Raw genomic sequence first — 24135 nt, forward strand, 5'->3', positions numbered from 1 at the left:
GGTGGGAAGGTGAGTGTAATTGTTTAGTTTTTTTTTTTCTTGTGTGTTGTGTTTTGTTTTTTTTAAATGTGCGGCACGCTGGGGGTTCATAGTTATCAGGATGTGGCCCTATATACCAGGATGGGGACATGATGTGGCCCTATATACCAGGATGGGGACATGATGTGGCCCTATATACCAGGATGGAGAAGAGAAAGAAAAGAACAGAGAAGAGGATAAAAAATGAGGAGAAAAGAGGAGAAAAAAAGGAGGAGAAAAGGAGGACAAAAAATGGCTTCTACAAATGGAAAATTATCCTCTCGGCTGCTACAAAAAATGTTTACAAGCTGTGATACTGCCAAAGAGGAGGTACTAACTATGCAGGGTGCCCAAACGTTTGCATTGGCCCATTATCCTTTTTTGCTCATTTTAAAATGTAACAGATGAAAATAATTATTTTTTTGCCTTAAATACAAAGGAAATGTGTCCTCTATAACTTTTAGAGATCAGTTTAGTAATTTTGAGCAGGGGTGCCCAAACTTTTATATGCCTCTATATAGGGCAAGAAAAACCAAGAGAAAAAGACTGAGAAATCTGGAGAATATAAACCAAAAGTCCTGGAAGAAATAGAGGCGACAAGAGAGAGTCCTGGAGGAAAGAAATTACAGCTACGTAGTCCTCCTCCACACGTTCCTCCTCCTCTATTTGGTGCATTATTGTAAAATATTAGACTGTAATTGCTGTGAGAAGAGGGGAAAGAGGGAAAGCTTTACTGACTGACTGGGAAGCACTGAGGGAACTCAAGATACGGATCCTGGAATTGTAGACAGATCTTCATACACACTGTCATGGACCTCACGTCAGGCCTTTGTGCCCCTAAACACACAGACCATATTTCCCGAAGAGTTCAAGACATTCCTTCCTAAACCTCCAAAACCACATTACAGTGACACTGAACTCCATCTTGAGCCATGTGCAGACCAATCTTACCTGCAGGTGGAGGGGGCGCTGTCCCTGGCTTAGGTCTTATTTGGGGTTTAGGCTTCAGTCTGGTAATAGGTCTTTTCCCCTCCGGCCCAGCCCCTGTGTTGTCCTTCCTGGCAGTAATATCTAGAAAGCTGTTGTCCCTCTGCCTCCCAGGGCTGTTGATGGGCCACTTCTTGACTCCGGCGGTTGACTTGCTCTCCAGTGCTCTACTTTCTGGAGTGCTGAGAGGTCGGCCAGCCGGTTTGTCTTGGGAGGTGCGGAGCATGGTTTGAGGAAGCTTGGTGATAAATTTCTTCTCCACATACTTTGCTCGAATCCAGATTTCCTTCTCACTGCTAATTAAAGGAATTGCGCAAGGTTAGGAGAGTAATCCAAGAAATCAACATTCAGATCACCTTACAACCAGAGGCCTAAGAAATTAAACGTCACAAAGTTTAAGGGTTTAGTTCAGTGTAGAAAGAAACTGGAGAAGCTAGAAAATTCTATTTGACTATTGTTGATATCCGTCGTCTGGATTTAAAGAACTCTCCTAAGGTCTATTGTTGATATTCATCGTCTGCATTTGAAGAACTCTCCCAAGGACTATGCTTAATATCTGTCATCTGGATTTGAGGAACTCTCCGAAGGACTATTGTTGATATCTGTCTTCTGGATTTAAGGAACTATTGTTGATATCCGTCTTTTGGAGGTGCATAATGACTATAGTAAATAATAATTGTTGCATCGTTAATCTGCCTAAGTGATTAATACAACCTACAACCTCAGATCTTCACAAAAGTAACAGTAAAACCTGATGGAAATGCTGGTGATTTTCTGAAAATTATCCCTACAAATATGCAGTGTTCCTTCTGTCAGCGATCGGCTGCAGCACTTATAGAATACGTGACCCACCGTATACTGGAGGAGGTCGGCTTCTTGATGCTCATTTCTTCTATCCGAGCCTCATAGATTCCATTGATTGTGGCGTTTCCCAGTTCACACATCAGCTACAAACAAGAAGCAAATAGTCTCCATGTTATGGGTGTGCATCTACTCCAATGTGTGAAGCAACCTGTGGCTGGACACGTATGGTCAACTCTGGTCTCCAGATTAGACCCGGATACCAGCACCACAGAGATTGCTCAGCCATCATTACAGACTTGTAAATAGTCAGGATCCAGCATGGATACCACAGAACCTTGTCCCGGAGATGGCCTCGTGATGCCAACCACCAATGCCCTCCAACCATGCAGTAATTGATGTCACGTTTCCACCAGACATGCCATGTCTCTAATGCGGGCTTCACACGGTACGATCTATCGTGCGATCGCACGAGCGATCGTACCCGCCCCCGTCATTTGTGCGTCACGGGCAAATTGCTGCCTGTGGCGCACAAAGTCGTTAAACCGCCGTCACATGTACTTACCTGCTGAGCGACTTCGCTTTGGGCGGCGAACATCCATTTCCTGAAGGGGGTGGGACTTTCGGCGTCACAGCAACGTCACACAGTGGCCGGCCAATAGAAGCGGAGGGGCGGAGATGAGTGGGACGTAAACATCCCGCCCACCTCCTTCCTTACGCATAGCTGGCGGGAGCCGTGGGACGCAGGTAAGCTGTGTTCATCTTTCCCGGGGTGTCACACGGAGCGATGTGTGCTGCCCCGAGAACGATGAACAACCGACACAAAGAAAAATAAACGATTTTTTAAAAATGAGAGACGTGTCAACGATACACGATTTGAGAACGTTCTGAGTCGCTCGTAGGTGTCACATGGGACGACTTCATGAACGATGCCGGATGTGCGTCACGAAAACCGCGACCCCGACGACATATCGCACGGTAGATTGTCTCGTGTGATGCCCGCATTAGTGTTTGGCACAATCTGCAGCCATCCACAGCCACCACGCCAACATAAAAGAAGAATGCACCCTTCACCCAATATCCTCACCTTCACCAGCTCGGGTTCCCACGAATCCAGCGTCAGGGAGCGGACTTTAGAGAAATGGACACCCAGGCTCCTACATAGGGAAGAGCAGAGAGGATTAGAGGGAAGGATGTGACCCCACACTGCAGAGAGGATTAGAGGGAAGGACGTGACCCCACACTGCGGAGAGGATTAGAGGGAAGGATGTGACCTCACACTGCAGAGTGGATTAGAGGGAAGGACATGACCCCACACTACAGAGAGGATTAGAGGGAAGGATGTGACCCCACACTGCAGAGAGGATTAGAGGGAAGGATGTGACCCCCACACTGCGGAGAGGATTAGAGGGAAGTGTTGAGGACAAGAATGGAGTATAAAAAAATACTTAATTCAGCCATTTTATAGACTCAGGTATATAGTTCAGTAGATGTGAACTAACACACATATTTGTGAATGCTGTGTTTCTTACTAACATGTATATATGTATATTGCATATTCAGTGTATTTTCCTTAGACACAGTATATGTAACTTAAAGATGGCTGCTATTTCCTGTCTACACCTGAGGTGATAAACAAAAGAAATTCCTGGAGCCTGGAATGACCAATCAGGAAGAGACTATGCAGATCTCTCTACGTCATGAAGCACCGACCTACGATATTTGATTGGACTGTATTTTGTCCACGCCCTTCACTTCTCAAGAGTCGTGGAAAGTTTTAAACAATAAAGACCACTTGGCCAGTGCCAGTCAAGGAGATAGCTATAACTGACTTGCTGTCCGTTATTATTTAATCTCACGTGCACACATGACAGTTTAATTTGAAACAGCAGCCAGATCCCGAGAGACCCTTTGAGTCTCATCATCATCATCATCATCGTCATTTTTAACCTTGACAGTTGGCGTGCCAAGTGTGGGGCCACCGAGAAGGGTGAGTCAGATCTTCAATTTTCCGGACGTCTGGGGGCTACTTCACAAGTATCCAGGTGTTGCTCGATATCGAGGACTTGATCACCCTTCATTCCGCGGTAAGCATCATATACATTGTGTGTGCTGTTTTACCTGTGGTTCGAGAGACACCTGGCGAAAGGGGGTGGTCACTAGTCCGGAGAATGGTAGTGCACCGGAGACCTAACGGTGTGACTGTCCCTCGCCGGTGACCTAGAGAAGGACCCAGACCCTATAGGTGCTGACTTTTAGGTCTTTTGTATGGGATCTGGTTGTCTGTATTATTAAGTTGCTGTAAGTAAGGTAGAAATGGGGGACTGTAAATTCTTTGCTCTGACTTAGTTTTCAAAGAGTTAATTGTCTGTTGCTAGCTAGAGAGATGGTGGTCTATCTTCTTCACTAAGAAGAAGAGGGGACTCAAATTACGCAGCTGTGCCTGCAGTCTCTTACACAAAGGAAGCAAGTGGTGTTAGTGAATTACCCATCGCTGTTTAGAACGAAGAGGCAGACAGCGGGGGTCTGGTAGAGCCCAGGGACATCCCTGACAGTCTTTCTATTGAGAACAAAGAATGCGAGAAGGGGGGGTCAGTCCCCCACTGGCTGCTTGAGACAGAGACAGAGAGGAGATCGAATTACACAGCTACGTCCCTGCCGTCTTTTAGCTGAGAAGAAGGGGGGGTGAAGACAGCCGAGGCATTTGCTTGGAGTGAGGAGAAAGGAGGGGTCAGTGGGCTAACATACAGGAGGTAGATGCAGCCTTTGTGTAGTAAAGCAAACGAAGGAGTTGTAATGATTTGAAAGAAAGACAAGTGCTATTTTGGTTTGGATTGGAACAGAAACTAACAGGTTCATGCGTTTTTCAGCATTTTGTAATTGTTGGTTTGTTTTTGGAACAGAGAGATAAGGGAATCGGCGTTTCCCCAGTGTTTTTTTTTAACACATCGATTCTTGTGTTTATAGCCGGTAATAGGAACACGTGGAGAACGGTATTAGTATCCACGTGTTGGACGCCGAAATGGGCGTCCTCTATACACGGGAAAGAGGGGGAGGGACTCCGGTGGTGGTAAATAAGTGTTTTGAATCAGCGTATTTCCCCTGAGTATTAACTCATGCACTGCTATGTGAGATGCCGGAAAAAGGAACGTACGAGGAACGGTTTGTATTCTACGTTGGACGTCTAAGTGTGTCCTTATTGCATAACAGGGAGGAGGGAAAAAGGGTTCAGTTGGAACCGGCCGGTCCAATTAGAGCACTGTATACTCTGTTCAAGAAGAGATTGTTTTAGTAGGAACTGAGAACGCTGTCGCCCTAGTTACAAAAAAAAAAAAGAGAGCGGAAAAAATATATAAAAGATTGTAAAAAGTTGTGTAAAATCGTTGGACTACCACTAGATGGCAGGCTGCAACCCATGTACTGAAGTTCAGATTAATCTCCAGTGAGGGTTTACTGGAGGACAAAGACCCTATTCACTGTGTGTTGCTGTTTGTAGAATCACTAAATGTCTTTCTCTAGCTGTGCCTCATTGTTTTCCTTTAGAAGTCATCATATCTGGTACTAATTAAATTTTTTTCTTTGTATGCTGGAATGAAAATTGGTTTACAGGCACTAAAAGTATCCCTGGTTCACTAGGTAGTTCCAGCCACTCCCAGTACACCCAGGGAGTCACAATATGGATGCTACACCCGGAAGTCAGGTGCCTGGAACTTCCTGTGGTTTCCGTCTTGCTACACCCACTGATGGCAGTACACCTCATAAGCCACACCCCTCGCAATGGCTCTTTGTTCAAAGCTCTCCACCCATCCCCGGTGGGAGGTGTTCTCTGGTATATATGACTAACACATTTGAATAAGTATAAATAGTTATTTGTTTACTCAGCTATCCAATACATGCAAGTCAAAGATAACTAAGTGAAATTTTTACTGAATTGATAAATAGTCAGAGATAAGAATGGAATGTGTCTTTCCCCAATAGTGGCGTAAGTTTGGTTTAACCCTTAGAGTTCAGGATTTCACATTTTTAGTTTACTGCTTATACCTGAATAGGGAATATTAGATTTCATGGGATGTGCAATTTAATTTCTGTGTTGTTTTGTTTTTTAATGGCGATTTATTCGAACAATATATTTTTATTTTGTGACTCTTATCTTTTCTGTTTTTACGATTATTTCTAAACAATTTATATATTTTTGCAGGTTAGTCGCCCAGTCACAGCTGTCATTTAATCATGTCTCAGTTATTTCTATTATGAAAGGTTTTTCTTTTCTTTATGGATACAGTGTTGTTTATTGGAAGGTTTTAAAACTCCCCAGCAATGTATATTGTTGTAAGATATACGTTATTTTCAGTGTTTGTTCATTTTTAGTTTTAGTATGTAGCTAATTTATTACCTGCTGTTTTATTTTTCTTTTAGGGGATACCAGCATAAAAATTCTGAATTTTGTTACATTGGTAAATAAATACTCAATTAAACAAGGGGGGACACGAAGGTAATAATTATATTCTCCAACAGTAGAGGGCGCAGCAGGCATATTAGATAGGTTTTGTAGCTGACCCTTCCCCCGCAGGTTGTTTATTTGTTTATTTATTTAGTATTTTCAGTCATGTGAAGTATAGATGACCACTAACTGTATTATGGTCAGAGTTAAAGTTATAAGAATGATCTAATCTATATTTTTTTTTTAGTTTTGTTTTTATAGATGAAACCAGATGGTGGTCGATTCTGCACTGGCTATGCTACACGTTACACAACATGAGGTAGTTAAATTCGACCACTCCCTCCAATCCTATGGGTACAGGAGACAGTGCCGCATTAAATGCCTCTCTAGATGGGTAGAACAGGAGTGGGTAAGAGTCTTTAGAGGTGTTTGTAGGTTGTAGATTTTTTTTCCTGTTGTCAAATGAATTAGGTATGCTGAAGAGAAAGTCTAGATCTGAGCTGATGGAATTGGATGGAGATCCCCGCACAGGTGCAGCTGACCAAGAAGCAGTGAACGGGCCTAGAGTTGAGGAGTCCTTTACCATGCATAAAGACCATGCCTCGGTGACACCGGTCACGTCAGTGACTCCTGTCACTCCTTGTGTTCTTAAATCCCTACAGAAACAAGCAAAACAACAAGGAATGGAATGTGACATGCAGGGAGCCAGCTGACTGAGGAAGGTCTGTGGATAAAGGGTGGTAAGCTTTCTCTGCCATGAGAGCTCTTTGTCATGATGTATTTTACCTTCTCACTGTATTTGCTGTAATACTATGTCAGAATGTGATGTCACTTTCCTTTGGTTGTACTTACTGAACACTTTGAAATGTCTTGGGATGTAAGTAACCATACCTTCCCCCCATCTCCTGTGTCTCTGGGCCCATAATGCAATTATCTCTTGTCCACACAGCCAGGGGAACTTCTCATTGTTTCGTAAGCAGTGGATAACGCCAACTACACAAACCTGTAGACATCTCGGAGCCAACCTTCTAGAATCTTCTAGTGGGCCCAACCATTGCATAGACCCCTACCCTTGAGGGGCGGGCCCACGAGCTCAAACAATTCACTCCTGTTTCTAAATGCAGTTGGGAGCTGAGTTTTTGAAGAGGAAGGGAGCGAGATCTGAATCTGCGGACAGATCTCGCCGTCCAGTGGATTGTGTGGGATTTCTGGGACTCTGAAAAGGACTATTACGTTGTGATCTGGCACTTTGGATTATCGGGAGGTGCCCCCGAATCTGTTTTATTTGGACTTGTCGTGTGCTGTTCCTGTATTCCTGTTAGTAAACCTGTTGGATCATCCTCGGCCTGTTGTCTCTCTTTGCTCTGATGTACACCCCGTCACAAACTGGTGGCAGCAGCGGGATCAGAGCAGAAGAAATGGAGGACAACAGCCAATCGACGTCTGAAACCAGAACCTCAGGATACAGGAACTGGACTGTGGCGAGTCTACAAACAAAGGCCCGTGAATTAGGTGTCGGCTACAAAGGACTCTCTAAGGAGCAACTAATTGAGGCATTGGAACACGCTTGCCTGCAAGATGGCACCGAGGAACAATTTCCACAGCAAGGGGAGCAAAGACGGGAGCCGGAGGTGAATACCCAAAAAAGTCAATGGGTTGTGTGGTACAAGGAAAAGATGGCACTGCTTGGAGATGAGGCCACCATAGAAGATAAGAGGGAGGCCATGCGTGGAGCTGAAGAGAAGGAGCGCAGGATGGAGGAGATGGCATTGCTGGATAAGCAGCTCGCTGTGGAAGCCGCGAGAGGTTCCAGACAGACTGTAACCCCAGCACCCATCATGAGTGAACTTCCCAGAGTGTCCCGCAAAGACTTCAAGCAGTTTAATGAGGCTGCTGGTGACATTGAGGGCTTCTTCCAGGACTTTGAGCATCAGTGTCGATTAATGGAAGTCCCAGAAAGGGAGCGCGTCCGGCATCTGGTTGGGCTCTTAGAGGGTGGAGCTGCTGCAGCCTATAGAGCTATGGACCCTCGGTGGAACTGTGAGTATGCGGATATTAAACAGACTATTCTAGAACATTATGCTGTAACGCCAGACACTTACAGGACTCAGTTCCGTACTCTAGCATGTGATGAGGAAGTGTCCTTCAAGATGTATGCCCACAAACTCAAACATCTGTGGCATCGTTGGTTGGAGGCAGAGGAGGCCTTAACCTTGGAGACCGTCCTCCAGGTCCTCCTAAAAGAGCAGTTTTACTTCAAGTGCCCCGCTGAGATCCGGGAATGGGTGCGTGAAAGGAGACCAGCCACTGTGGAGGAAGCTGCAGCTCTAGCTGATGAGGCTCTCACCATCAAGCCTCAGTGGAAAAAACTACTACCCAGTGAGAAAAAAAACACCAACCCCCCAACGCTGGTGGCCCCTGGTCCTTCTGGCCCCAATGTTCACCATCACCCTAGACCGTCAACTCATGGGGACCTTCGTGTGACTGTGCCTCGCATTACTCATGCTCCACCTTTGGGAATACGACGCGGAGGAAGAATCCCAGAGCGCAGATGTTATGGATGTGGGCAGCCTGGGCACATGCAATTCCAATGTCCAGGTGTTCGTAGACAGAACAGCTACAGACCGCCTTTGCCTGTTCATTACCTACAGACACCTTCACCAGGAGAAGAGCTGGATTCTGTGCCTGATGACTTGCCAAGTGACTCAGATATCCTGGCTCCCCTACCCGGAGTCTATGGGGTGCGAGCTCCAGCCACCTGTTCTTCTGATCTTCAGGACAAACATCTACAGGAGGTCGTGCTGGATGGCCAAAAAGTTGTTGGCTTCCGTGACACTGGGGCTTTCCTCACCATAGCCGATCCCCGAGTAATTCAACCACAAGCAATTCAAAAGGGACCAGGAATTGCCATTGAACTGGCAGGAGGTACCCAGAGATATATTCCAAGAGCGAGTGTGACCCTGGATTATGGCTTTGGGGCAAAACAATGTGTGGTCGGTGTGATGAGCGGCCTCCCTGCAGACGTTCTTCTAGGAAATGATGTGGGGAATCTTCATTGCCACTTTGTCGGTGCGGTAACCAGAAGTCAAGCCAAGAGAGCAGCCCATGTGGAGGTGTACAACCCATCCATGGAACTGAGGCCACCAGAACTGCCATTACAGCCGGTGAGTGATTCTTCTTGTGGGGATAATATGAATGTTACTTGGGATAAAGTTCAGTTTAGACAAGAAGTAGAGACTGACCCCACCCTTGCTAGTTTTAGAACTCGGGCTGAAATAGGGCAGCTAGGGGAAAACGGAGAAAGAATTATCAGAGAAAATGGACTTCTGTATCGGGTTGCCAATGCCGACTCCCTAGATAAGCCCTGGACTTATAGCAAACAGCTGATTGTTCCTCAGAAGTACAGAATTCCCCTATTACACCTGGCTCATGACATTCCTACTGCTGGCCATCAAGGCAAAACCCGCACCGAGAGACGATTGACTCAAACTTTTTATTGGCCGGGGATTTCCCAAGCAGTGGCGCATTTCTGCCGAACTTGTGACATATGTCAGCGTAGAGGGCGACCCGGAGATCACCCAAAGGCACCCCTGCAACCGCTCCCTATAATAGAAGAACCCTTTCAAAGAGTAGCTGTTGATATCATTGGACCTCTGGCTAAACCAAGTAAATCTGGAAAGCAGTACATTCTCACTGTTGTGGACTACGCCACCCGATATCCAGAAGCCGTGGCCTTGTCAAGTATCTCTGCAGCCAAGGTGGCCGAGGCCTTGGTTATTATTTTTACCAGAGTAGGATTCCCCAGTGAGATCTTGTCGGACCAAGGCTCCCAGTTTATGTCAGAGTTGGTCCAGTGTCTGTGGCGCACCTGTGGAGTACGAGCGATCCGAACGACCCCGTATCATCCCCAAACAAATGGACTTTGTGAACGATTCAACGGCACTCTGAAGAATATGCTGAGGGCCTTCACGGACCGAGATTCAGACTGGGAGAAGTACCTACCCAATCTCTTGTTTGCCTATCGGGAAGTTCCCCAGGAGTCCACTGGGTTCTCCCCCTTTGAACTACTCTATGGAAGAAAGGTCCGAGGACCCTTAACCCTGCTCAAGGAATACTGGGAGGGGCAAGTTGAAGATACAGGAACCCCTGTTGTCCCTTATGTCCTAAAGCTGCGAGAAACCTTGGCCCAACTTGCTAGTTTTGCACAGAGTCATTTGCGTATGGCTCAAACCAGACAGAAGACATGGTATGACCGTAACGCACGCTATCGGGAGTTTGTAGAAGGACAACAAGTCTTAATGATTGTTCCCCATCGGCAGAATAAACTGCAGACCACATGGGAGGGTCCCTTCCGGGTTCTCAGAAAACTGAATGATACCAATTACCTTCTTGCTTTAGATGATCAGGGGCTAAGGCAAAAGACTGTCCATGTGAATATGATTAAGGAGTACCATGACCGGAACATTCCAATGATAGCAAGCTGTCGGTTGGCTTCAGAAGATGGTCAAGAGGATGAGGACTCTCTACCTGATCTCGTGGAAGCAGCGAGAGCCCCATCCACTGTGGAACAGGTTCCCCTGGGAGATTACCTGGACTCCTTACAGAAAATCCAGATGCTGGAAGTGCTTCAACAGAGACGGGCTGCTTTCTCATCCCAACCAGGTCGAACCACCGTCACCCAACATCATGTGGACACTCAGGGCATCCGTCCCATACAACTGGCTCCTTACCGGGTACCTGAATCAGTTCGAAACACCATGCAGCACGAACTGGAGGAGATGTTACAGCTTGGGGTAATCCAGGCCTCCCATAGCCCTTGGGCCTCCCCTGTGGTGTTAGTACCCAAGAAGGATGGGAGTACTCGATTTTGTGTGGACTATCGGCGACTAAACGACCATACCGTCAGCGATCCTTACCCAATGCCTCGTATTGACGAACTTCTAGACCGACTGGCTGGGTCCCGATATGTCACTACCTTGGATCTCAGTAAGGGATACTGGCAGATCCCTCTAACGGATGAAGGGAGAGAACGGTCCGCTTTTATAACCCCCTTTGGTCTGTATGAATTTCTAAGCATGCCTTTTGGAATGAAAAATGCCCCGGCCACCTTCCAGAGAATGGTGGATCAGATCCTCCGGGGATGTGATGACTTTGCTTGTGCCTACTTGGATGATATCGCCGTCTTCAGCCACACATGGGAGGAACATCTGAATCAAGTAGCCATTATTTTGGACCTGATTCTTGCAGCCGGCCTAACTATTCGACCCGATAAATGCCAATTGGGGATGGGGGAAGTCCAGTACCTAGGACATAGAGTGGGAGGAGGGAAGCTCCGACCTGAGCCTGCCAAAATCCAGGCTATTAGAGACTGGCCTGTACCCCAAACTAAGAAACAAGTTATGGCTTTTCTGGGCACTGCCAGTTATTACCGAAAATTTGTTTCTCATTTCAGTACTGTGGCCAAGCCTCTTACCGACCTGACCAAGAAAACAATGCCCCGGCTGGTGATCTGGACTCCAGCCTGTGATGAGGCTTTTAACCAGCTGAAGGATGCTTTGATCTGCGATCCTGTCCTGGCTGCTCCAGACTACAAGAGGAGATTCATTGTGCAAACGGATGCCTCTGCTTATGGACTGGGAGCTGTCCTCAGCCAGGTGAATGCAGCTGGGGACGAGCACCCCATCGCCTATCTCAGCCGGAAACTGCTGGACCGAGAAGTGGCCTATGCAACTGTTGAGAAGGAATGTCTGGCTGTAGTGTGGGCCCTTAAGAAACTACGGCCGTATCTGTATGGACGGGAATTCACTGTGGTTACTGATCACAATCCCCTCACCTGGCTGAACAGAGTCTCTGGGGACAATGGACGCTTACTGCGATGGAGCCTGGCTCTGCAGCCCTATAACTTTACCATACAATATAGAAGGGGCAGCCAACACCAAAATGCAGATGGACTGTCCAGGCAAGAGGAGCCCTGAGTCCTGTCAGCCATGCCTGCGTGTACTTAACCAGCGACCTGTAGAGGTCCCTAGTACGTACACAAGTTGGGAGGGGAAGGAATTGTCATGATGTATTTTACCTTCTCACTGTATTTGCTGTAATACTATGTCAGGATGTGATGTCACTTTCCTTTGGTTGTACTTACTGAACACTTTGAAATGTCTTGGGATGTAAGTAACCATACCTTCCCCCCATCTCCTGTGTCTCTGGGCCCATAATGCAATTATCTCTTGTCCACACAGCCAGGGGAACTTCTCATTGTTTCGTAAGCAGTGGATAACGCCAACTACACAAACCTGTAGACATCTCGGAGCCAACCTTCTAGAATCTTCTAGTGGGCCCAACCATTGCATAGACCCCTACCCTTGAGGGGCGGGCCCACGAGCTCAAACAATTCACTCCTGTTTCTAAATGCAGTTGGGAGCTGAGTTTTTGAAGAGGAAGGGAGCGAGATCTGAATCTGCGGACAGATCTCGCCGTCCAGTGGATTGTGTGGGATTTCTGGGACTCTGAAAAGGACTATTACGTTGTGATCTGGCACTTTGGATTATCGGGAGGTGCCCCCGAATCTGTTTTATTTGGACTTGTCGTGTGCTGTTCCTGTATTCTTGTTAGTAAACCTGTTGGATCATCCTCGGCCTGTTGTCTCTCTTTGCTCTGATGTACACCCCGTCACACTCTTCTTAATGATGCCCCAGGTAACATCTGTGAAAGACAATTGTCAGTGTGTGCTTTGGTGATGCCAGGATTCAGTACTCAGGTGGGCAGATTCACCCAGTCTTGTAAGACATGTACTTAAAACGAAGTGAGGAGGAGAATTGTAAAGAGTCCGTAGAAACACCCTGCACCAACTCTACCCATTTTTTAGAGACTGCAGACTGATTATAGATGTATATCATGAGCACGTTGTATGCAAGTCTGTGCGTGTTGTGTAAATTTCTCTCCAGGTTTGGTCAGAGGCATTCCAGTGCAGAAAACGATATTATTGCTGAGAAGCACATAAAGGTGGTATGTAAAAAAATGTGTTTACAAAAAGTGTATATTTTATAGAAAAGTGGAAACTAGTAAATCGTGTATAAAATGTATATGTTTTGTTTTCTTTTCGTAATAAACAGGTCTTTATGTAAGATGTTTTTTGGTTTAACACAGGCATGTACAATTTTTATATAATTGACAGAATAGTGTGATAATCAGGTGTATTTTCCAATTCCAGATTTTAAATCAGAGCTATTAGCATATGGTCTCCAGACAGGTGACTGATTGATCCTAAAGGACAAACGAGAAAGAGCCATGAGTCAACACTAGAGGAGCCGATCCAACCGCAGAAACATCTATGGGTCCACACCTCGCATTGCAGAAGGGTTGATCAACCAGAGCTGCACTGAGCGTTCTGCTCATACTTATCCTTTTCAGAAAACCTGTACAGTTTCAGACTAATTATTGCCAGAACAGTTAGAAGAGAGGACTTAGAGAACCTTGAGACATGGGGAAGTCCAACTAAAAAAGGGTGAGGACTCGCCTAGGAGTCCTTGGTCTCAAACCGGTGAAGAAAACCACTTCCCCTCTCCACCCATGCCTCAACGTTCAGTTAGGCAGGTTTTCCGATAGGTCTTTCTACCTCTCTTCCTAAGGGAACATAGTACCCTTAGAAATCAGAAATGGCAGAAATAAGTCTTTAGGGGGGACTGTTGAGGACAAGAATTGAGTATAAAAAAATACTTAATTCAGCCATTTCATAGAATCAGGTATACAGTTAGGTCCAGAAATATTTGGACAGTGACACAATTTTGGCGAGTTGGGCTCTGCATGCCACCACATTGGATTTGAAATGAAACCTCTACAACAGAATTCAAGTGCAGATTGTAACGTTTAATTTGAAGGTTTGAACAAAAATATCTGATAGAAATTGTAGGAATTATACACATTTCTTTACAAACACTCCACATTTTAGGAGGTCAAAAGTAATTGGACAAATAAACCAAACCCAAACAAAATATTTTTATTTTCAATATTTTGTTGCGAATCCTTTGGAGGCAATCACTGCCTTAAGTCTGGAACCCATGGACATCACCAAACGCTGGGTTTCCTCCTTCTTAATGCTTTGCCAGGCCTTTACAGCCGCAGCCTTCAGGTCTTGCTTGTTTGTGGGTCTTTCCGTCTTAAGTCTGGATTTGAGCAAGTGAAATGCATGCTCAATTGGGTTAAGATCTGGTGATTGACTTGGCCATTGCAGAATGTTCCACTTTTTTGCACTCATGAACTCCTGGGTAGCTTTGGCTGTATGCTTGGGGTCATTGTCCATCTGTATTATGAAGCGCCGTCCGATCAACTTTGCGGCATTTGGCTGAATCTGGGCTGAAAGTATATCCCTGTACACTTCAGAATTCATCCGGCTACTCTAGTCTGCTGTTATGTCATCAATAAACACAAGTGACCCAGTGCCATTGAAAGCCATGCATGCCCATGCCATCACGTTGCCTCCACCATGTTTTACAGAGGATGTGGTGTGCCTTGGATCATGTGCCGTTCCCTTTCTTCTCCATACTTTTTTCTTCCCATCATTCTGGTACAGGTTGATCTTTGTCTCATCTGTCCATAGAATACTTTTCCAGAACTGAGCTGGCTTCATGAGGTGTTTTTCAGCAAATTTAACTCTGGCCTGTCTATTTTTGGAATTGATGAATGGTTTGCATGTAGATGTAAACCCTTTGTATTTACTTTCATGGAGTCTTCTCTTTACTGTTGACTTAGAGACAGATACACCTACTTCACTGAGAGTGTTCTGGACTTCAGTTGATGTTGTGAACGGGTTCTTCTTCACCAAAGAAAGTATGCGGCGATCATCCACCACTGTTGTCATCCGTGGACTCCCAGGCCTTTTTGAGTTCCCAAGCTCACCAGTCAATTCCTTTTTTCTCAGAATGTACCCGACTGTTGATTTTGCTACTCCAAGCATGTCTGCTATCTCTCTGATGGATTTTGTCTTTTTTTTCAGCCTCAGGATGTTCTGCTTCACCTCAATTGAGAGTTCCTTAGACCGCATTACTTCATTGATTACAGGTTATCGAGGGAGACGCCTTCAGAGTTAATTGCAGCCCTTAGAGTCCCTTGTCCAATTACTTTTGGTCCCTTGAAAAAGAGGAGGCTATGCATTACAGAGCTATGATTCCTAAACCCTTTCTCAGATTTGGATGTGAAAACTCTCATATTGCAGCTGGGAGTGTGCACTTTCAGCCCATATTATATATAGAATTGTATTTCTGAACATGTTTTTGTAAACAGCTAAAATAACAAAACTTGTGTCACTGTCCAAATATTTCTGGCCCTGACTGTATAGTTAAGTAGATGTGAACTAACACACATATTTGTGAATGCTGTGTTTCTTACTAACATGTATATATGTATATTGCATATTCAGTGTATTTTCCTTAGACACAGTATATGTAACTTAAAGATGGCTGCTATTTCCTGTCTACACCTGAGGTGATAAACAAAAGAAATTCCTGGAGCCTGGAATGACCAATCAGGAAGAGACTATGCAGATCTCTCTACGTCATGAAGCCCCGACCTACAATATTTGATTGGACTGTATTTTGTCCACGCCCTTCACTTCTCAAGAGTCGTGGAAAGTTTTAAACAATAAAGACCACTTGGCCAGTGCCAGTCATGGAGATAGCTATAACTGACTTGCTGTCCGTTATTATTTAATCTCACGTGCACACATGACAGTTTAATTTGAAACAGCAGCCAGATCCCGAGAGACCCTTTGAGTCTCATCATCATCATCATTTTTAACCTTGACAGTAGGACGTGACCACACAATGCAGAGAGGATTAGAGGGAAGAATGTGACCCCCACACTGCAGAAAGGATTAGAGGGAAGGACGTGACCCCCACACTGCAGAAAGGATTAGAGGGAAGGATGTGACCCCCCACTGCGGAGTGGATTAGAGGGAAGGACGTGCCCCCATACTCCGGAGAGGATTAGAGGGAAGGACGTGACCCCACACTGCAGAGAGGATTAGAGGGAAGGACGTGACCCCACACTGCAGAGAAAATTGGAGGGAAGGACGTGACCCCACACTGCAGAGAGGTTTAGAGGGAAGGCCGTGACCCCACACTGCAAAGAGGATTAGAGGGAAGGACGTGACCCCACACTGCAGAGAGGATTAGAGGGAAGGACGTGACCCCATACTGCAGAGAGGATTAGAGGGAAGGATGTGACCCCACACTGCAGAGAGGATTAGAGGGAAGGACGTGGCCCCACACTGCAGAGAGGATTAGAGGGAAGGACGTGACCCCACACTGCAGAGAGGATTAGAGGGAAGGATGTGACCCCACACTGCAGAGAGGATTAGAGGAAAGGACGTGACCCCACACTGCAGAGAGGATTAGAGGGAAGGACGTGACCCCACACTGCAGAGAGGATTAGAGGGAAGGATGAGACCCCACACTGCAGAGAGGATTAGAGGGAAGGACGTGACCCCACACTGCAGAGAGGATTAGAGGGAAGGATGAGACCCCACACTGCAGAGAGGATTAGAGGAAAGGACGTGACCCCACACTGCAGAGAGGATTAGAGGGAAGGATGTGACTCCAAACTGCAGAGAGGATTGGAGGGAAGGACGTGGCCCCATACTGCAGAGATTAGAGGGAAGGACGTGACCCCACACTGCAGAGAGGATTAGAGGGAAGGATGTGACCCCACACTGCAGAGAGGATTAGAGGGAAGGATGTGGCCCCACGCTGCAGAGAGGATTAGAGGAAGGGACGTGACCCCACACTGCAGAGAGGATTAGAGGGAAGGACATGACCCCACACTGCAGAGAGGATTTAGAGGGAAGGATGAGACCCCACACTGCAGAGAGGTTTAGAGGGAAGGACGTGACCTAACACTGCAGAGAGGATTAGAGGGAAGGATGAGACCCCACACTGCAGAGAGGATTAGAGGAAAGGACGTGACCCCACACTGCAGAGAGGATTAGAGGGAAGGATGTGACCCCAAACTGCAGAGAGGATTGGAGGGAAGGACGTGACCCCACACTGCAGAGATTAGAGGGAAGGACGTGACCCCACACTGCAGAGAGGATTAGAGGGAAGGATGTGACCCCATACTGCAGAGAGGATTAGAGGGAAGGATGCGGCCCCACACTGCAGAGAGGATTAGAGGGAAAGCCGTGGCCCCACACTGCAGAAATTAGAGGGAAGGACGTGACCCCACACTGCAGAGAGGATTAGAGGGAAGGATGTGACCCCACACTGCAGAGAGGATTAGAGGGAAGGATGCGGCCCCACACTGCAGAGAGGATTAGAGGAAAGGACGTGACCCCACACTGCAGAGAGGATTAGAGGGAAGGATGAGACCCCACACTGCAGAGAGGATTAGAGGGAAGGATGAGACCCCACACTGCAGAGAGGATTAGAGGAAAGGACGTGACCCCACACTGCAGAGAGGATTAGAGAGAAGGATGTGACCCCAAACTGCAGAGAGGATTGGAGGGAAGGACGTGACCCCACACTGCAGAGATTAGAGGGAAGGACGTGACCCCACACTGCAGAGAGGATTAGAGGGAAGGATGTGACCCCACACTGCAGAGAGGATTAGAGGGAAGGATGCGGCCCCACACTGCAGAGAGGATTAGAGGAAAGGACGTGACCCCACACTGCAGAGAGGATTAGAGGGAAGGATGAGACCCCACACTGCAGAGATTAGAGGGAAGGACGTGACCCCACACTGCAGAGAGGATTAGAGGGAAGGATGTGACCCCACACTGCAGAGAGGATTAGAGGGAAGGATGTGGCCCCACACTGCAGAGAGGATTAGAGGGAAGGACGTGACCCCACACTGCAGAGAGGATTAGAGGGAAGGATGAGACCCCACACTTCAGAGAGGATTAGAGGGAAGGACGTGACCCCACACTGCAGAGAGGATTAGAGGGAAGGATGAGACCCCACACTGCCGAGAGGATTAGAGGAAAGGTCGTGACCCCACACTGCAGAGAGGACTAGAGGGAAGGATGTGACCCCAAACTGCAGAGAGGATTGGAGGGAAGGACGTGACCCCACACTGCAGAGATTAGAGGGAAGGACGTGACCCCACACTGCAGAGAGGATTAGAGGGAAGGATGTGACCCCACACTGCAGAGAGGATTAGAGGGAAGGATGCGGCCCCACACTGCAGAGAGGATTAGAGGAAAGGACGTGACCCCACACTGCAGAGAGGATTAGAGGAAAGGACGTGACCCCACACTGCAGAGAGGATTAGAGGGAAGGGCGTGACCCCACACTGCAGAGAGGATTAGAGGAAAGGACGTGACCCCACACTGCAGAGAGGATTAGAGGGAAGGATGTGACCCCAAACTGCAGAGAGGATTGGAGGGAAGGACGTGACCCCACACTGCAGAGATTAGAGGGAAGGACGTGACCCAACACTGCAGAGAGGATTAGAGGGAAGGATGTGACCCCACACTGCAGAGAGGATTAGAGGGAAGGATGCGGCCCCACACTGCAGAGAGGATTAGAGGAAAGGACGTGACCCCACACTGCAGCGATTAGAGGGAAGGACGTGACCCTATACTGCAGAGAGGATTAGAGGGAAGGATGTGACCCCACACTGCAGAGAGGATTAGAGGGAAGGACGTGACCCCACACTGCAGAGAGGATTAGAGGGAAGGACGTGACCCCACACTGCAGAGAGGATTAGAGGGAAGGACGTGGCCCCACACTGCAGAGAGGATTAGAGGGAAGGACGTGACCCCACACTGCAGAGATTAGAAGGAAGGACGTGACCCTATACTGCAGAGAGGATTAGAGGGAAGGATGTGACCCCACACTGCAGAGAGGATTAGAGGAAAGGACGTGACCCCACACTGCAGAGAGGATTAGAGGGAAGGACGTGACCCCACACTGCAGAGAGGATTAGAGGGAAGGATGAGACCCCACACTGCAGAGAGGATTAGAGGGAAGGACGTGACCCCACACTGCAGAGAGGATTAGAGGGAAGGATGAGACCCCACACTGCAGAGAGGATTAGAGGAAAGGACGTGACCCCACACTGCAGAGAGGATTAGAGGGAAGGATGTGACCCCAAACTGCAGAGAGGATTGGAGGGAAGGACGTGGCCCCATACTGCAGAGATTAGAGGGAAGGACGTGACCCCACACTGCAGAGAGGATTAGAGGGAAGGATGTGACCCCACACTGCAGAGAGGATTAGAGGGAAGGATGCGGCCCCACACTGCAGAGAGGATTAGAGGAAAGGACGTGACCCCACACTGCAGAGATTAGAGGGAAGGGCGTGACCCTATACTGCAGAGAGGATTAGAGGGAAGGATGTGACCCCACACTGCAGAGAGGATTAGAGGGAAGGATGTGACCCCACACTGCAGAGAGGATTAGAGGGAAGGACGTGGCCCCACACTGCAGAGAGGATTAGAGGGAAGGACGTGACCCCACACTGCAGAGATTAGAGGGAAGGACGTGACCCCATACTGCAGAGAGGATTAGAGGGAAGGATGTAGCCCCACACTGCAGAGAGGATTAGAGGAAGGGACGTGACCCCACACTGCAGAGAGGATTAGAGGGAAGGACATGACCCCACACTGCAGAGAGGATTTAGAGGGAAGGATGAGACCCCACACTGCAGAGAGGTTTAGAGGGAAGGACGTGACCTAACACTGCAGAGAGGATTAGAGGGAAGGATGAGACCCCACACTGCAGAGAGGATTAGAGGAAAGAACGTGACCCCACACTGCAGAGAGGATTAGAGGGAAGGATGTGACCCCAAACTGCAGAGAGGATTGGAGGGAAGGACGTGACCCCACACTGCAGAGATTAGAGGGAAGGACGTGACCCCACACTGCAGAGAGGATTAGAGGGAAGGATGTGACCCCACACTGCAGAGAGGATTAGAGGGAAGGATGCGGCCCCACACTGCAGAGAGGATTAGAGGGAAGGACGTGGCCCCACACTGCAGAAATTAGAGGGAAGGACGTGACCCCACACTGCAGAGAGGATTAGAGGGAAGGATGTGACCCCACACTGCAGGGAGGATTAGAGGGAAGGATGCGGCCCCACACTGCAGAGAGGATTAGAGGAAAGGACGTGACCCCACACTGCAGAGAGGATTAGAGGAAAGGACGTGACCCCACACAGCAGAGAGGATTAGAGGGAAGGATGAGACCCCACACTGCAGAGAGGATTAGAGGGAAGGGCGTGACCCCACACTGCAGAGAGGATTAGAGGGAAGGATGAGACCCCACACTGCAGAGAGGATTAGAGGAAAGGACGTGACCCCACACTGCAGAGAGGATTAGAGAGAAGGATGTGACCCCACACTGCAGAGAGGATTAGAGGGAAGGACGTGACCCCACACTGCAGAGAGGATTAGAGGGAAGGATGAGACCCCACACTGCAGAGAGGATTAGAGGAAAGGACGTGACCCCACACTGCAGAGAGGATTAGAGGGAAAGATGTGACCCCAAACTGCAGAGAGGATTGGAGGGAAGGACGTGACCCCACACTGCAGAGATTAGAGGGAAGGACGTGACCCCACACTGCAGAGAGGATTAGAGGGAAGGATGTGACCCCACACTGCAGAGAGGATTAGAGGGAAGGATGCGGCCCCACACTGCAGAGAGGATTAGAGGAAAGGACGTGACCCCACACTGCAGAGATTGGAGGGAAGGACGTGACCCTATACTGCAGAGAGGATTAGAGGGAAGGATGTGACCCCACACTGCAGAGAGGATTAGAGGGAAGGATGTGGCCCCACACTGCAGAGAGGATTAAAGGGAAGGACGTGACCCCACACTGCAGAGAGGATTAGAGGGAAGGATGAGACCCCACACTGCAGAGAGGATTAGAGGGAAGGATGAGACCCCACACTGCAGAGAGGATTAGAGGAAAGGACGTGATCCCACACTGCAGAGAGGACTAGAGGGAAGGACGTGACCCCAAACTGCAGAGAGGATTGGAGGGAAGGACGTGACCCCACACTGCAGAGATTAGAGGGAAGGACGTGACCCCACACTGCAGAGAGGATTAGAGGGAAGGATGTGACCCCACACTGCAGAGAGGATTAGAGGGAAGGATGCGGCCCCACACTGCAGAGAGGATTAGAGGAAAGGACGTGACCCCACACTGCAGAGAGGATTAGAGGAAAGGACGTGACCCCACACTGCAGAGAGGATTAGAGGGAAGGGCGTGACCCCACACTGCAGAGAGGATTAGAGGAAAGGATGTGACCCCACACTGCAGAGAGGATTAGAGGGAAGGATGTGACCCCAAACTGCAGAGAGGATTGGAGGGAAGGACGTGACCCCACACTGCAGAGATTAGAGGGAAGGACGTGACCCCACACTGCAGAGAGGATTAGAGGGAAGGATGTGACCCCACACTGCAGAGAGGATTAGAGGGAAGGATGCGGCCCCACACTGCAGAGAGGATTAGAGGGAAGGAGGAGACACCACACTGCAGAGAGGATTAGAGGAAAGGACGTGACCCCACACTGCAGAGAGGATTAGAGGGAAGGATGTGACCCCAAACTGCAGAGAGGATTGGAGGGAAGGACGTGACCCCACACTGCAGAGATTAGAGGGAAGGAAGTGACCCCACATTGCGGAGAGGATTAGAGGGAAGGACGTGACCCCAAACTGCAGAGAGGATTAGAGGGAAGGATGTGACCCCAAACTGCAGAGAGGATTGGAGGGAAGGACGTGACCCCACACTGCAGAGATTAGAGGGAAGGACGTGACCCCATACTGCAGAGAGGATTAGAGGGAAGGATGTGACCCCACACTGCAGAGAGGATTAGAGGGAAGGATGTGACCCCACACTGCAGAGAGGATTAGAGGGAAGGACGTGACCCCACACTGCAGAGAGGATTAGAGGGAAGGATAAGACCCCACACTGCAGAGAGGATTAGAGGGAAGGATGAGACCCCACACTGCAGAGAGGATTAGAGGGAAGGATGTGACCCCACACTGCAGAGAGGATTAGAGGGAAGGATGTGACCCCACACTGTAGAGAGGATTAGAGGGAAGGACGTGACCCCACACTGCAGAGAGGATTAGAGGGAAGGATGAGACCCCACACTGCAGAGAGGATTAGAGGAAAGGACGTGACCCCACACTGCAGAGAGGATTAGAGGGAAGGACGTGACCCCACACTGCAGAGATTAGAGGGAAGGATGTGACTGTGGTTACTGATCACAATCCCCTCACCTGGCTGAACAGAGTCTCTGGGGACAATGGACGCTTATTACGATGGAGCCTGGCTCTGCAGCCCTATAACTTTACCATACAGTATAGAAGGGGCAGCCAACACCAAAATGCAGATGGACTGTCCAGGCAAGAGCAGCCTTGAGTCCTGTCAGCCATGCCTGCGTGTACTTAACCAGCGACCTGTAGAGGTCCCTAGTACGTACACAAGTTGGGAGGGAAAGGAATTGTCATGATGTATTTTACCTTCTCACTGTATTTGCTGTAATATACCTTCCCCCCATCTCCTGTGTCTCTGGGCCCATAATGCAATTATCTCTTGTCCACACAGCCAGGGGAACTTCTCATTGTTTCGTAAGCAGTGGATAACACCAACTACACAAACCTGTACACATCTCGGAGCCAACCTTCTAGAATCTTCTAGTGGGCCCAACCATTGCATAGACCCCTACCCTTGAGGGGCGGGCCCACGAGCTCAGACAATACACTCCTGTTTCTAAATGCAGTTGGGAGCTGAGTTTTGATGAGGAAGGGAGCGAGATCTGATTCTGCGGACAGATCTCGCCGTCCAGTGGATTGTGTGGGATTTCTGGGACTCTGAAGAGCACTATTTCGTCGTGATCTGGCACTTTGGATTATCGGGAGGTGCCCCCGAATCTGTTTTATTTGGACTTGTCATGTGCTGTTCCTGTATTCCTGTTAGTAAACCTGTTGGATCATCCTCGGCCTGTTGTCTCTCTTTGCTCTGATGTACACCCCGTCACAGTGACCCCATACTGCAGAGAGGATTAGAGGGAAGGATGTGACCCCACACTGCAGAGAGGATTAGAGGGAAGGATGTGACCCCACACTGCAGAGAGGATTAGAGGGAAGGACGAGACCCCACACTGCAGAGAGGATTAGAGGGAAGGATGAGACCCCACACTGCAGAGAGGATTAGAGGGAAGGATGAGACCCCACACTGCAGAGAGGATTAGAGGGAAGGACGTGACCCCACACTGCGGTCTGTTGTGCCCCAATAGTGGACAGTGTATGGAAGAGAAGATGGCCGTGTGCAATCAATTAAGAACGTACTGCAATGCTGGAGATGGTGAATGTGGCGGACGTGTGGCTTTACAGTGCCTAGATTATGCATGAAGGGCAGAGACAAAGCGCGGATCAGGGTCTATCACCTCTAGGATAACTGATCTCTGCCCCCTCCTCCCCTGCTGTCAGATTGCAGGTGTCTCCTGTATACAGTGCCCTCCTCAGATCACCAGAGTCCCCTGTGAATTCCTGGCAGGTTCAGTCTTTGTGGGTTGGGGTCTATCACCTCTAGGATCACCGATCTCTGCCCCCTCCTCCCCTACTCTCAGATTGCGGGGTCTCCTGGGTACAATGCCCTCCTCAGGTGAACACAGATGTTCCTTGTACTCAAGTCCGGGCTCCGCCGTTCCAGGACTTCCATCTTTTTCTGGAGAAACGATTATCTTTTGTTGATTTGGAGTCCGCTCAGGGTCATTGCTGTGGTGGAAGGTGACATTCCTCTTTATCTTCAGCTTTCTGGTAGACGCTGGAAAGTTTTCATGAAAATGCAACTGATATTTATTCTGTTCATAATCTCCTCCAATTTGACTAAAGCCCCAGATATAGCTGCTGATAATCGGCCCCTGTACACAATGCTGCCCCCAACA

The 24135-nt window shown here is 48.4% G+C and overlaps 1 protein-coding gene across 2 annotated transcripts in view; it reads right to left on the reverse strand.

The window, feature by feature from the left end:
* Positions 1 to 24135, reverse strand: part of ACAP1 (ArfGAP with coiled-coil, ankyrin repeat and PH domains 1) — a 417361-nt gene that overhangs the window by 51717 nt on the left and 341509 nt on the right. For both annotated transcript variants that reach the window (XM_075346777.1, XM_075346776.1), the window contains 3 exons: positions 2894 to 2963; positions 1858 to 1952; positions 970 to 1301 (listed from right to left, as the gene is read on the reverse strand). In XM_075346777.1, coding sequence (XP_075202892.1) covers positions 970 to 1301; positions 1858 to 1952; positions 2894 to 2963 — 497 coding nt within the window. The remainder of the gene's footprint in view (positions 1 to 969; positions 1302 to 1857; positions 1953 to 2893; positions 2964 to 24135) is intronic.

This window comes from Anomaloglossus baeobatrachus, chromosome 4, assembly GCF_048569485.1.
Source record: "Anomaloglossus baeobatrachus isolate aAnoBae1 chromosome 4, aAnoBae1.hap1, whole genome shotgun sequence".
Lineage (NCBI taxonomy): Eukaryota > Metazoa > Chordata > Amphibia > Anura > Aromobatidae > Anomaloglossus > Anomaloglossus baeobatrachus.